General features: G+C 37.4%; 1 protein-coding gene across 13 annotated transcripts in view; it reads right to left on the reverse strand.

Annotated features, from left to right (window-relative positions):
• LOC119655946 (heterogeneous nuclear ribonucleoprotein L) overlaps window positions 1-15,839 on the reverse strand; it is a 440,324-nt gene that overhangs the window by 237,160 nt on the left and 187,325 nt on the right. For 5 of the 13 annotated variants that reach the window (XM_038062140.1, XM_038062139.1, XM_038062138.1 and 2 more), the window contains exon 6: window positions 7,352-7,435. The exons of 4 other annotated variants lie outside the window; for them this stretch is intronic. In XM_038062140.1, the coding sequence (XP_037918068.1) occupies window positions 7,352-7,435 (84 nt within the window). The remainder of the gene's footprint in view (window positions 1-7,351; window positions 7,436-15,839) is intronic. 4 more of the 13 variants (XM_038062141.1, XM_038062145.1, XM_038062144.1 and 1 more) reach the window with 1 other exon arrangement.

Consider the following 15,839-nt stretch of genomic DNA (forward strand, 5'->3'; position numbering starts at 1 on the left):
CTTGTGAAATATGTTAGGCTCTTTCAAATGTATCAGCGAACAAAACGTCATTTCGAAAAAAAAAAAATAGTGTATTATTTTTCTCCGTTGATGCCATTAATCCTATAAACTATCACCAAGAAGCTTTTTGACTGAATCTACTCGCGAAAATGTTAAGCCAACTCTATATAGCAGATAGGTGTAGATGGAGAGCATTTGACAATCAATGATAATACTAAATCGACATATCCATATTAAACGGATTCTTGTTTGATTCAGTTTCATGTGGAAGATATTTAGTCGGTAGAAACAAGTGTCAATAAGGCATGTCTCGAAATATTTTTATACAGTTCAGAATTGGCCAAGAATGTGAAAGAGGAGTGTGAAATAAATGTCCTCAGAATTACTGACAACTATTCCATATAAAAAGGTCTCCAAACAATATAGGTAAAGATACCCTCCGTCCCTTTGAGAACTTCAGATCTATTTTTTAACTACTAACCAATCCAATAACACACAGGAAGAAGTCTATCTAGGATCGCTTCAACTCCAATCATTATTAGAAGAATTGAGATACGTGGTCAGATCTGGCATTTATACCTACAGACCGTAGACGATAAGTCACAATCAATGCGACCAGCGATCACCGCGGATCAGCGCGCTACCAGCTTCCAGCGATCTCTAGGGGAGAGCTCCATTCCTCAGAGAATAGTGAATTCGGCAGTTCGCTGAGAATGTACAATCCATTCGGGGTAACATTAGTTCAGACAAGCGGATTATTGCGACAGTGATCTGTCTCTCTTCAGTGAATAGGGCACACCAGTTTTATGAAATCACGAGCAGAGTTACTAGTTAAATGGATGGGAATATGGAACACTAGCAAAAAATTGAATACAAAATAACGGCAGAGGTGAGACTGCTTCATGCAGGTATTGCCAGATGAATAAAATAGAACAATTGTCAAGCAAACTATCACCTGACACAACTCCTGGAAGCGCACGGTGGCTATAAGAAATATTTGCACTGCATCAGGTTGAATACATCATAACTGAACAAATATGCTAATACGCCCAAAAAACCTGAAATACGTCACGTTCAATTTTCTGAAATTTGGGACGAAAACGAAGTGTTATGAAAGCGAATATGTTATAGAATCTGATTTAAGGAGAAAACCACATTAGGTTTTCAGAATCGATAGAGACTGATAAATGCTTTCAAATCCGAGCGGGGATTTTTCAAACCATGTTGTTTTCAGACGCGTTTTTCTCAAAACGACGTTTTTCCTGTTTTGCGGGAATTCTAGCTCAAAAAATTATAAATCAATCATTTTGAAATTTGCAGTGTGAACACCAACCTCTGAGATGAAATCATATTTTTAAAGCTGCCGTTTCTGCGTAATTAGTGAAAAAAATTGCTGAAAATTCAAATATTTTTATATTTGCAAAATTTTTAATTTTGATCATTTTCACTTGCATTGAGGTTCAAATTCAAAAAATACTTTAGTAATGTAAAATTAAAAATAAATGAACCGGGTTTGGAAAGCGCAGTGTTGTTTTAGAAAAGCCTCTTGTGGTGAAGTCATAATTTATAGAAATCCCGAAGGATGAGGGACTAAGCAGTAATGAATTCCCTGCCCCTTTATAAATAATAAGCCACTAAACAGAAAGCCGCATCGCTAAGATGGATTAACATTAATATGAACGCTTGATGCCTTTTCAATCATTTGATCGGCAGCTCTTTTAAAAACCACAAAAATAAATGCATTTCAGCGAAATGGAAGCATTTTTCTGAATCTGTATCCGAAAGTTTATATTTAAGACCAATTCAACTCCCTGTTTCCGCTGATTTATGTTTTTATTTCAGGCCTCAGAGTCGTGATTAGATTGGAAACGCTTTAGAAAACCAGTTCACTCCGGTTGTATTATCACGTCTAATAAGCAGGGAAAAGCAACAAAATATCCAACCATGAGCTATAATGAACCGAAATTGCCTAACAAAATTGGCGTAGATTGGAGACGCAGAGTAATAGACTACAACACGAATACACGTCCTATTACTTTGGGGCGTAACCCACTTGACACTTGTCCCTTTAATCCAAATTATCTACATAAAGTCTGCAGGGTAACGGGTGTCGTCAGACTAGATAGTTCAATCGTTGGAGGACTTTCATGATTCACTTTAATGGATGAATAAATAATAATAAAGAAAATTTCGTTCATCTACTGAAAGGAAAAGGCAAACTCAACCACCGACGCCTTATGAACTATTGTTGGTGACTATGGACAAAATAAATGCGCTGGACTTGCCATCGTCTTTACAGAAGATCCGAAAAGCAACTTCCTGAGACTTAAAGACAAGATCGTAGTTAGTAAGCAAAAGAACAAGGTCCTCTTGGCCTTCAAAGTGAGCTTACAATTTTTCAATCAAATTAAGAAAACATGCCAATTTGTAGTTAAATTTTCAAATCTTCGCACTCTCCATATGGAAGCGCTCTCGGCTCCACCAGGATCACGTGTATGACCAAGAAAAATAGCGCAGTCAATCCAGACATGTCTATCCTCCTGAGCTGCATAAACGATATCGCAAGAAATTAGTGGAGCATAATAAACGTAGAACTTGCTCCACGCAGAGCTGAATAAAAGTTTCCCGAAAGGTTTAGTATAAAACACACATTTTGTGAATGAAATAGAGTGGCCAGAGTTACATTGTTGCAATCTTTTTTGAGCAGACAGAATGCTCCTCACCCTACAGAGCCGAAGGCTTGAATGTAGAAAAAGTGTTCCAGAAAATGATGACAACGAATTTTTCTCATATTTAATAGGAACGAAATAGGTGTTAGGCTTCTGAATAAACTTGGATGGATCGAAATTCAAACGGAAGCAAGGATGTATCTTTACTCATAACAAGAGAACGAGGGAAGAACGTATAGAGTTACTACGAGCTGCAATGAATTTGTTTCATCTGCGCTAATTTTTAAACATGTGAAAACAAAACTGCAACTTGCTGACAATCTGCCACCGGGACCCAATGGTTGTATAAACAGAAAGTCATTCTTAAACAATTTGTTAGCTAAAAGAACATTCCAAACCGCACAAACCAGTTGGCAAATCTTGCTTATCTGGAGCGGCTAAAATACAAAAAACTTTAAAAATTACGGTATTGCGATTGGAAGTGGACCAATATGCTAAACAAGTCGCGAAATCGGAAGCTGGACGCTTCAGGAGTATGAGGGATATTTCAAACCCTAGGCACCACATAGCGGCATCCTCCTGATTTTTTTCAGATTTTCCGGTTGGGTGGTTTCTGAGAATGGGTCCGTTAAAGAAATGATTACTTCCAAAACCCGCTGCACTACCCACACTTCCAACAAATGTCAAAACTAAGACCGACTTCGGAAATTACTAACCGAGATTGTTCATTTGATACCCCACATAACTATACTAGATGAAAAAAAAAATTACACTCCCCTTTTGCATATATGGGAACCCCCCCCCCCCCCCCTTAAATTCGATGTAGAATTATGTAACTCGCTATATGCGTGAGCGTTCATCGGCCTGACGTTTTCACCAAATTTGGGGTGAATCCTCGTAACCGTCTCCGAGAAAAACGTGTATGACGGACAGACAGACAGTAAACCGATTTTAATAAGGTTTTGTTTGTCCGGTGTCCGGATAGATGAGTGGTTAGAGCACAAGGCTGTCGTACGGAAGGTCGCGGTTCAAATCTCGCTGGCGGCAGTGGGATTTGTATCGTGATTTGACGTCGGATACCAGTCGACTCAGCTGTGAATGAGTACCTGAGTCAAATCAGGGTAATAATCTCGGGCGAGCGTAATGCTGACCACATTGTCTCCTACAGTCTACTGTAGTGTACCGTTACGGTCTTGAATGAAGTGCTCTAACACACTTCAAGGCCCTGATCCAATATGGATTGTTGTGCCAAAGATTATTATTATTATTTGTTTGACACAAAACCTCAGAAAGTGGTCATTTCTCATCCCGAAACCATAGTACATTGAAAATAATAGTATATTTCCAATATTACTTACATTTAATGATCATTTTTACTTTCCTTTGGCAAAATAAATTATGAAACCCTGTGGTCTTTTCCACTTCTCTCTTTTCCTTTTTCTTGTTCCATTTGTTCCGTTCACAAGCGGGGTCAGCTCGTCATGATCGGTTTCGCCATTTCGTTCTGTCAAATGCCTGATCTAGATGCAATTGCGTTACTTTTAAATACCGTCCAGGGTATTGTAGTTATACTCCTCTAAAAAGGCGACCGGCTCTTAAACTCATTTAAACAATCCCAATTCTAGAATATAAATTTTCAAATATTTCAAAACGATTATTGATCTTTTCTCTTTTTATTTTTGAACATCCACCGCATGGCACACTCATGATGCAGTAGGTAATGCATTTTTAGCCTTTGCTGCGGGTTAATGCGAACACTATCGCCATGTATGCAAATATTGCTTTCAACAGGTGAAATTGCGGGTTTTTTTGTGTGGTTCGCTGAAAGCACACCTGATGACTGGTGCTTTTCTTTTAGTTCGAGGATTTTGGGACTTAATAATTTTTCTTCCTTCAATTGCTTTTCTGTTTTTGTGACATTCGAATATCTATGGGATAATATGGATTTTGGATTATATTGATGTAAACCAACTCTAGTGGCTCAATTTCCGCCAGAATTGCGCGATATACCCTTATTTGTGTTTCAGGTTTCGGTGCAGTCCTAAGCATCGGTGAAAAGACACTTGAAATTATAAAAAATTTAAGTGAGGAAATTAAGCTAATATTTCGGAATGCAACATTTTTGGCTACATTATCGCGAGGCACCCTTCATTGTCTTTGATAGTCGACTAGCACTCAGAATCAAGACCGGTGAGACATTGCGGTAAATTTTCTTTCTCTTATAGGTTAATCACAAAAAACGTTACTTCATCCAAATCACGCTGATCCGTGAAGCAATTTCATTACTGACTGATTACATTGATCCGAGATATTTGAATCACCCCATTCTCAGCAGGTCGCTTATCTAACAGTGATATGACCTGTTTCAGCGGGATGGTGGTTTAAAAATTTTGCTTTGTTCTGATTCTGTCTCACCCCGTGCTGCCTGCGATAATCATTCCACTTTTGAGCAAATTGTCTGAAAGCAGCATTTTTGTGAGATGCTGGGAAAATCTGATCTGCATGATGCAATGTGCTAGGTTTGGAGAGAGGGCGCTTCCCTAATCAACGCCGCAGGTTGCCGAAGCGTCTCTTATTTTTTAAAAAAGAAACACTGCCATTGTTTTCTATTCCTTATTTTACCTACCATAACTAGGCAGTTAAAGAATTACGGCAACGAGATTCCATTTGGTCACAACAGTAAGCCGAATCTCTGCAACATAATTTCTTGCTACGAGATACATGCCCAGAATTGAGTCTCATTTAAAAACTGAATTTCTTTTTCTTTTTTCATTATTCAAGTGCTGTATTTCGGCAACCAGACTGTCCTTGGTCGGTGCGTCTACTTTCTTTGTTCCCGAAATACAGTGTTTTTGATAAAGAAAAATTGTACCCAAAAACGATTACGTCCCCACAATTTTTATCTAACCTTTGAATGTTGGCTAACAAATTAACTTCGACTTAGGAGCTAATATAACTCATTCGAGGATTTGATCAATGAACTTTTACGGAAGAACTTTCATAATTTGACAGGAGAGTGAAGATGTGAATCTTCTTTTGGCTAAGTAGATAAATCCAACATAAAGAACTCAGAAGGTTTATTTCAACGAAATATATATAGATTGTTTTCAATCATGAAATAACTTCTGAATGACACTGTGTGTGCTCATACCGATAAACGCCTAGTCTGCCATGAGAACATGTTTCAAGTACCCAGTGCCTCAACGGCCACGGTAAATTAGTTATAATAACACTCATTCATAGTCAAGTTAAACAAAAAATATATAATGGAGAATGTAGGTATACGCTACTCTTTGCATGATAAAATAGTCAAACTATTCCACGACATTCTCAACACCATATAGGTACATATGTATGAATGTTACCATGTATCCATACGGTGAGTGCGTTCTATTTGAACCGACGCCATCATAAGCTGGGAGAACCTTTGAATAATTGCCAAATCACATAAATGTTATTAAAACGGTTTATTGTTATGTGGGCGCCAAATATGATTGGAAAGTGCACTATTGAAAAGTTTTTCAAATGTGGCACATACAATAACTGAAAGTTAGGTAGACCAAATGAGTTTCTATGGATGCCATGGTGTTCGTTTCAATTCTTTTATCATTTGCCGGCTTTTGATCATATTCCTATGTCTTTATGATTATTCACCAGATAATTAATCAGCAATTTAATTGAGGAGAGTAGATTGAATGTTTGGATTTAATCATAGTCTCAATAAATCAGATGGTAAAAGCCTTTCTGTAGTGTTGGGAGTAATATTGTGCTTTCTAGAACGAATGAAAACCCTAAATATTCAAACCTGCTCACGAAAGCAAAGACTAAACTCAATTATCATTATCTTAATCCTCATGTCATTTGAAGCAAATGGAACTTGTGTTAACGAGTTGAGCATGTGCGCAGTTGAGGTTCTTAGTCCTCCAATAACATGAAAGAATGAAAGCTCATTAAGGCTTATTTGTAAGAGACTTTGCGAAAATTCCAGACAAAATTAGGTAACCGCAACAAAGCAGCAGTAAAACGTATTGCCTATAAAGAAGATTTCAAGGATGATCCTTAAAATAGAGAAAATTCAGACAAACAACAAGCACAAAGCACTTTCCATTAACCACAAAGGTCAGCGAGCTAAAACGCCGCCTCTCTAGCCAACCTTGATGTAACACTATAACTTCTGAACATGTAACTTATCCTGCAACTAATTTCCGATTCTCATCAGGAAACTTCCGATGATAATGTACATATCTTGGCTATACCTTAGAACATAACAATGTCAAACAAAATACGTCCACAGAAAGAGATAAAATGTTACGATAAAAACGGAAAAGTCATGTTAATAAAAACCAAACTGGATGAATGTAAAAACATATAAAACATTCTCAAAATATCGTCCGAAAGAAGAATTGCAAAAATATGTCTAAATATATGTATAGGGAGCACGCAAGCCGCCGGCCGTGCTTGTTTCATAGGGGACGGAGCGCAAGCATATTATAGGAGCTTTCAAGGGTTAAGGGCTCTTCATCGTACTTTGTTTGCATTTTACAGAAGATGTTACTCTTATAGCTATTACTTAACAATACAATACGATACTGTACATTACACATGGAAGTGTATATTGAGGGTATGTATTGATAATGATTTTTCTTTAAGGACTTGATCGTATGATAAAATAAATATCCTACTTTGGTACTCACTATATGGTTGTGGACGACCGCCGTATATTGGCTCCTGTAATAGTGGAGTACGACCATTGCACAATTCTTTAGCTGCAAGAATAACAATAAATAACAAACGTTGTACTTTAATTGAAATCATCTTTGTGTTAAATGCTATGGGTAAAGTCTAAAACAGAAAATGAACAGTTGCCGCGGTTATTTCTATGAATTTAATTAATCTAAATGTGAATTGAAAAGGAAGTTAAGGAAAAAGGCCAAACCATAATATTCTGAATTTAAAAAAAATAAGTTGTAACTAATGACGAATAGTGGGATGCGTGAAGAATATGGATTTAGGAAAAAAAAAATAATCTTTACTGATTTATGCAAATAATGACATCACATTAAAAAAATATTGCCAATGTTGCTCAATACTATTCTTTAAAACCACTTTGTTATTGCATAGAGAAAATTACTAGGGGTTATCTTTTCACATATACTAAACGGACCACAAGATAGAAAATTACATTCTGGGACATCTGCCAGTTCTCCATCCTACAAACGCGGAATTAAATAGGGGATTATGCTCAGAAAATTTAAGAGACAAAGGTCTTTGCTGAAAGGTTTTAGCTTCCAAAAATCACAAATCTCTGGGTCCTGAAAATGAAAGTTTGGTTTGTTTCTCTTGGGCGTTTTTTCCACTTTCTTTTCTGCGAACTGCGTATGTGGAATTTTTCAAATATAAAAATTGTGCTCCTAGTGAGTGTTTTACTCCTAAAGCACCAAAAATGTGAGAACTTAAGCTCCAGCCGTAATGGCAGTATGTAAATCTTGGCTGTGATCTTCGAAAATGTTTCAGAATCACAAGGAAGTTAAACAGTCGAATTCTAGGTGACAATCAGGCCTGCCGCTCAAGATATGAAATAATGTGGACGTGAGATCCGCACAAGAAGAATTTGCAATTTATTTACAATAGATTTGTAGTCCGGTCAATGAAACCTCAACAGACACGAAAGAAAAGGGAAATGCAAACCCTATTAGCGTGTTTATTTAAGAGATACATTTTACATGACTAAATTTCTCCATCCCTAATCAAAATTCGGAAAAAACTGGGAGTCTTGTTAGGTTCAAGTGAAAGAATTTGCAAAAACATTTAGGCACTTCAAATTGCTAATCCTTTCTAGAAAGCAATTTCAGGAGTAAATATACTTTTAAAAAATCTATAAGGTTGGGTACCCTGCGAAAACATGACAAGTTAGAAAACTGAAATAAGGTCATGTTTTGCCATATCCAGGTTAAGATATCGCTTATTACCGACGAGGGAGTTAGCAAAAGGAAAGCGATTACTGCGTGAAGAATATTAAAGGTTGTCCACTTCCTTCAACTCTCGTAACATAGCCGAAGTAAGAGCAATTCGAATCGGAAATTCTCCCTCTTCCTTACTTCGCACAATCTGACTTTGGCTATTCCAATACGACAATATTTTGGTCTAAATCACAAAGGCCGATCGGTTTGTCATCGAATCCGCTTTCTCAAATCCTGAGCAATTAAGTCAATATCATGATCCACTAAAACCATTCACTACCTCTAGTAACTCTAGACAGAATAAGGAGCGTCACCGATAATAAGAAAATGTAGTATCCGTGGCTGGATATAGACCCATTTCACGGCGCCTTGGGTTTCAAATTGACATTTTCTTTTTAGTAGATTATTGTTGATGGAGTTTGTACCGTAACTGGATGTCGGATACTACTCGATTCAGCTGTGAGTACCTAGGTCAGGATCAGAATGATACCCATGGATGAATGCAATGCTGATCGCACTCTATCCTATACCGAGATTATGTATGGTACCGTTACGGTATTGAATGAAGCGCTCTAACCAAACCAGATCCAATTGAACTGACGCGCCAACGATTTTCATTATTATATTGTTGATGAGCTAAGTATTTGTCGATTTCTAACAACCTACATGCCAAACTTGCTTGACCTTTAATAATCAGTAATAACCAATTCGGAAAAATAAATGCGATCAGCATAAATCTGAAGAACACATTCGAAACAAAATGGAGGAGCTGACTATGAATAATACTTCAGGACATGATATAGAAACTACTCACTGGTATATGCAAGCTACCATGTCCTTAATCTGCAAAATTATTTTATCATTATTATTATGGGAAGGAAATAAGGATCTTTATAGTCTGATCAAAGGATGCATTCTGGTTGAGCAAAAACCTAGCCAGGCTGAGAACTGGAGTCTGAGAACCCTTCAATCTGGCAAAAGAAACCGGGGACTAATCGAGGTACAAAAACGCACTGACAACGCATAGTAATCTGATCAGGGAAGCAAAGCGAAACAGCTTCAGATAATTCTGTGAAGGAATTAACTGAAACGTGCAGGCTTTACAAAACTATAGCCAAATATAAGACGATATCGTCTGTCTGTTTAAAGAATGAGAATACGCCATTAACAAAAATGAGAAAGACAGGTTCTCAAAACTCACTTCTCGGGATTCTACTACACGGTGGAAGCCAACAATATTTTGCCTGAAACCTGAATAACAAACTTGAGAACTAGCAAAAGGCGAAAAGGCTCCTTTTCACTCTAAACCTTTCAGACCAAGTTGCCATACATCGTTTGCACTCAAAGCATTCGAACTAATGTTTCAAGGTGTAATTCACTGGATTCATGTCAACGTGTTTACTGGAAAGGATAGTCAACCAAATTCGTACTGTATGCTCATCGCATGCGATAGTATGGGAAAACCGGGGTCTTCTGGATGGGCAAAATATTAGGAAAAAAGGTTATCATACTACGGTTGTCGGCATGGTGGGGTTTTGGGAATTACACTTAGCTAGAAGCGACTCTGGAAGACGCATGTTGGAACATATGTGGGAAAGATGACTTCCAGGTGCATAACACGAAGAAAATGTGTTCTTCTTCAGTTCGTGTACAACATTCAATAACTGTATTGGCGATTTACATTCTGCTCACCGTGTCCAGCTTTATTGAAAATTTCAGTTAGGTCAGTCAAAAAATCTACACCTAGGAGAAATTAATAAGATGACGGAAACACTCCTCTTCATTCTGTGGAACAACTATGCAGGTGCACTCTGGCAAATCTACTATAAGCAAAAGTAGAGGCTCCGCTCAAACACATGATAGCAAAAACCGGTTTACCAACAGTAGCGCCAATGATGAAAAATTTTTATATTCCAGCAACTTCCACCGCCCCGCCAATGTACCTCGAATCAGTCTCTCATAAGGTCAATTGATCCGGGTTTGTGAGGTGTAAGGGGACTGGCATCGGCAACGGAAGTTATGACAAATTGATGATCGTTAATATCTACTTGTTTGCTAAATCCACTTCTGTTTGTAGGAGGGGAAGCTTCAACAAATAAAGACTAGCATAAGATCCGCTTGTGAACTTACTGTCGCTAAAGTAGAAAATATCCTCCCTAGTTCTAATTCTAAATGGCATTGCATCTGGTTTAGTTCAAGTTAATCAGCTAAACATGCTAGCATCCGCTTGAATTTCAAAGAAGCACGAAATCAAATAGTAATCACCCTTCACGCAATTAGGGCTTGAAGTAGTCTTTTGATGTGATGACTTGAAGACCATTCTTACTTCCGACTGTTACCAAAGCTAAGATACATCTGAAATTCACGAATGGGTATCTCATGGCCTTAATCAACTAAAAAGAATTCGTTTATCATCCTGCGCTTTGCCATTTACATTTCGCGAACCACAATAGGATTACGTACAATATTATAATTCCCACACGCTTTACAATAGAAATTATCAAAGTGTAAAATATATTATATTTACAACATTACATTCACCTTCGCTTAATGTCAAAAATCTGGAAATTGAAGTGCCTAAATATTGTTGGTCCATTCAGACTATTCTGGGTTAATTTGAATTTTCGGTTGTCATATAGAACCATTACATGGAAAGCGACCCATTTGTTGCGCACTATTCGTCCTGTATGTGAATACGTCACGTTATTCACTTCATTTTTTCATGGTGCAGTGATTTCATGCGAAAGAGGCAACTTCAGCGTATTATAACTTTGTTAATAATAGTAGAGTTTCCACCAAATTTTGCATATAATGCTCCATATTATGGCCTATGCGGGAGTCTACGATGAATTTAAGCATTAAATAATAATAACCGTTGGCGCAACATTCCAATTGGATCAGGGCTTTGATGTGTGTAGGAACACTTCATTCAAGACCGTAACGGTACACTACAGTATAGTGTAGGAGACAATGTGGTCAGCATTGCGCTCGCCCGAGATTATCACCCTAATTTGACTCACGTACTCATTCACAGCTGAGTCGACTGGTATCTGACGTCAAATCACGATACAAATCCCACTGACATCACTGAGATTTGAACCGCGACCTTCCGTACGACAGCCTTGTGCTGACCCACTCAGCTATCCGGATACAATCATTAAAGGTTCCCGAAAAATTTAGAAAGTATTGTGATATACTATCGTTAACTTTATTCGAGCAAATCAGGGTGGAGAGTATTTTGCTAATCGATTGATACCCCAAATGGATTTATTCGGTTAAGGGAAAATTTTGACCTTCGCCTCTTTTCTATGAACTCTTTCTCTCCCTTAAACGCACTGCATACATGGAGTTCACACTTTCAACTATTCTACCAAATTTCATGTGAATAGCTATCACTATTTCTGCGAAAAGTGTGTATAACCGACCGGCAAATAGATACGGAGACCCAGTTCAAGAAAAGTTTCTTTCCGCCTGAGTTCGTCGGGTTGCCTAAACATCACCAGAGAATCAAAATATCCTGTCAATTATTTCAAGCCAATCCAGTGCAACGCCGAAATTGTGGATTAATAGATACTCAAAGAAACAAGACGCAGCAATAATAATTCAACGGCAGTGAAGGTTTCACTATTTCCAATGCTAGGAATACCGGAACGTGGACGCTTTGGATATTAAGGTTTTGTGTCTACCTTGTATAATAAATTTTCTGTTTACATTTTCCCATTCGCATACACCCCCAATTCAAAATAATCCTTGGTACACATATGTGTTTCTAAACTCCGCCGTTCATATGAGTTCGCTATATGATGATGTCGTCATAACCGTCTTAAAGTGCGATAAATTCACTTGAAATACGCAATTTTAACCTTCTATAACTTCGTTAATTATAGTTGGTTTTTTGTCAAATTTTCCAAAATTGGGCACTCTATCATCATTCATAGCCGTACCAAATTTTGCTCAACCTAAGGGTTTTAGGGAAAATTTCTAAAATATGATGATATACTATTATTAACTTTATTTAAGCAGATATCGGAATGGGATGTATTTTGAGGCGTGGATTTCGTATGCATGTACTATTGCCATTTTTTCAGATTTTTCGATTGGATAGGTTCTGAGAATGAAACCTGTTACATTTTTTGATCCTGATTCCCGTATGTACCCAGTATCAAAAATATCATCAATTTGGGAAAGTACTAATTAAGCCTTTTCATTCGATACCCCACGCGACCATATTTACACAAAACCTTAATACCTTAATAAATGAAAAGTATTTAGTCTTCTTCATTGAGAAATCTTTCACAGAAATTTATTTACAGGTGAGGAGGGTCTCATGTTCAGATGGTTAAACGGAAAATAGGATTCTGAGATAACTTTTGCGAAAAACTCTCGACAGGTACATAAAACAAGTGAAATCTACGTTATTGAAATTCCAAAAGATCAGGTAATATGCGCAGGGTGGAATTCCAATTTGTTTTCTTCGTTGAAGGACTAGCCTCTGGACTGCACTTCAATAATATTTTGTACTGCAGCTTTGTAAGAAATAAAGCAGTTATTTACAATTTGTAGAAATAACGCTTATGGAATATTTCATTTATTAATTTCGTAGATACAGTAAATGTGGCTGCCGTGCGGAGGCGAAACAACTGAATTCGAATTATCCCCATCCACCAAAAAATTATATTAATATGAACAACAAAGAAGATACGCTAAATCAAAGGAACATGGAAAAATCAAACTTAATTTTGTAAAGGTACTTATTTAGAGTGTGGATAGCTGAGTACCAAAGTTCACGGTTCAAATCTCGCTGGCGACAGTGGGATTTGTATTGTGATTTGACGTCGGATACCAGTCGACTCAGCTGTGAATCAATACCTGAGTCAAATCAGGGTAAAAATCTCGGGCGAGCGTAATGCTGACCACATTGCCTCCTACACTATTCTGTAGTGTACCGTTACGGTCTTGAATGAAGTGCTCTAACACACTTCAAGGCCTTGATCCAATATCGATTGTTGTGCCAACGATTATTATTATTATTACTTATTTAGAGAGAAGTCTTTCTACTGTAAGCTGTAAAATACTTGGTCAAGATACATGCATGTTTTTCTATAGAAAAATTCTTACGCTATTCTGAATTCCTTATTATCCTTTCTCTGCACTGGGTGCGAAAGTACGTTGATGTACTGGAGTGACTTACTGCTTTGACAAAACATATATATGTACATACGTCAAAAGCCGACTGCAACACTGGGGAAGGTATAAGGTATACCAAGGCCTTTATTTCATTTATTTTTCTTATGTCCTTTTTTGGATTTTGCTGCCAAGCTGATGTGGGTTGTATGAGATAAATGAACAATTGATATATTTTTGTAGCAGATGCAATATATTAATTCCGCGAAAGATTTCGAAACTTCTTACATATAGAAAAGACAATAATAAAAGGTAGGGATCTCTCAATGGAACAGGCACTATTGCTGCTGGCCTGCTCAGATATGAGCGTATGTCACGGACGAAAGCTATCAGCCAATGGTGAGCTGTATTATGAAATTGCTTCACGCACTAGTGCAACCTGGATGAAGTAGCGTTCCACAACTGGTGTTTTTTGTGATCGACGTGTTAACGAAAGTCTCAAATCTAAAGTTTACGATAAAGTCGTCCGCCCTATTGCTCTCTGGTTCTCAGTATTGGCCAACTATCAATATAATGAAGCGCACCTCGCAGTAATAGATACAAAGATGTTTTGTTGGACCAGTGACAATAACCAACGAAAGGGCCGACCGAACAATTGTGGCTTGATGCGAAGGATATTGATTTTAAAAACCTCCCGACTGCATTTATATCAAGTTTCGAGTAAAATGATGCAACCACTTCTGAACGGGATAAACACTGAAGAAGAAGTGCTTTTTGCCGAAATTGGAATTTTCGGAGGACTTAAAATGTCTGAAATTCATATGAAAATTTCCGCTGAAGTAGACACAACTTAAAAGGAAACTGTCAGTACATAAAATGGAATTTCGCGCGGTCTTGATGAATTTCTCTAGTGTTAATAAATATCAGTACCATTTAACAAAGAATACATCATTTTCATAGATATACGTAAGTTGCTTCTTCTTCAAAGACATATACAGACGCCTAGCACAAAAATGTTCCTTTGTCTACGTTTTCTATCAAGTATTCTGTGCTCAAGATGGATTCAATTACTTATCAAACGCCTCCAATGGGGTAGATCCAGTTATCGGAACTAGAGAGAACCATCCCTATTCTACATTTCCTACATGACTTTCACTAAAATAAATGAAAAACCACTAAACGTATATGCTGGTAATATCACGGGAGAATGTCGAGGCTTTACAACCGGTCCATTATAATATAATAGTTCTTGATACAGCGCAGGGAACATTAACGTGCGTCAATTATTATTGGGCATTATTTTTTCTTACGTTATAAACTTTACGGACTCTTTATAGACTTCTTTTCAAGCTCGAAGCTCCACCAGAAACTAAATGCTAAATCAGAACCCAGGTAGTATTTACTGGATATTTTTCTTCGGAATTAGGGTTGAAACAAGGATAAAGCCTAGAGCTACCCTGTTCAACTTAGCAAACTTAATAAAGATAGTTGCAAAATCTAATATTTCGAGAGGAATAAAAAAGCGATGAATTCTACGAAACTTGGCACATATGTCAAAAATATTTTAGGTCGTGGAAAGAAGTTGGATGGATAGATGAAGACAGCCCAACTAAATCCTATGTTGTTGCACTGATGTGAACATGATCAGTATGGGGAATTTCTAAAAAATATATTGATGAGCTCGAACCCTATAAGTAGTAGGCAGGCATTACATTTCAATGATGTTCGAAACAGGTAATGTTGAAGTCCGAGGGCAGTAGAACGTGAGAATACTCGAGTACTTAGGGATAAGATCCATGGTAAGGGTTTACAGGATACCGAAAATAGCAGAAAATTTAAGGGTAAGGTTTGCGGTAAGTATCTACAGAGAAGCCATGGAAGCGGCGGGGGGTCAATATTGATACGAATGAGTTGGCTTTGGATTGTAGCGCCATCGACGAAGCTAAAAACCTAAAATATTCGTACAGCTGTGCTCAGCAAATGTGATAGTTGAGTTTAGAGAAACAAAAAAAATGTGTTTCTCAAAACAATATTGTACTATAAATTCAGGTATTTTCTCACAGTCAAACGAATAAGGAACCATATT

The sequence above is a fragment of the Hermetia illucens genome, chromosome 4, assembly GCF_905115235.1.
Source record: "Hermetia illucens chromosome 4, iHerIll2.2.curated.20191125, whole genome shotgun sequence".
Lineage (NCBI taxonomy): Eukaryota > Metazoa > Arthropoda > Insecta > Diptera > Stratiomyidae > Hermetia > Hermetia illucens.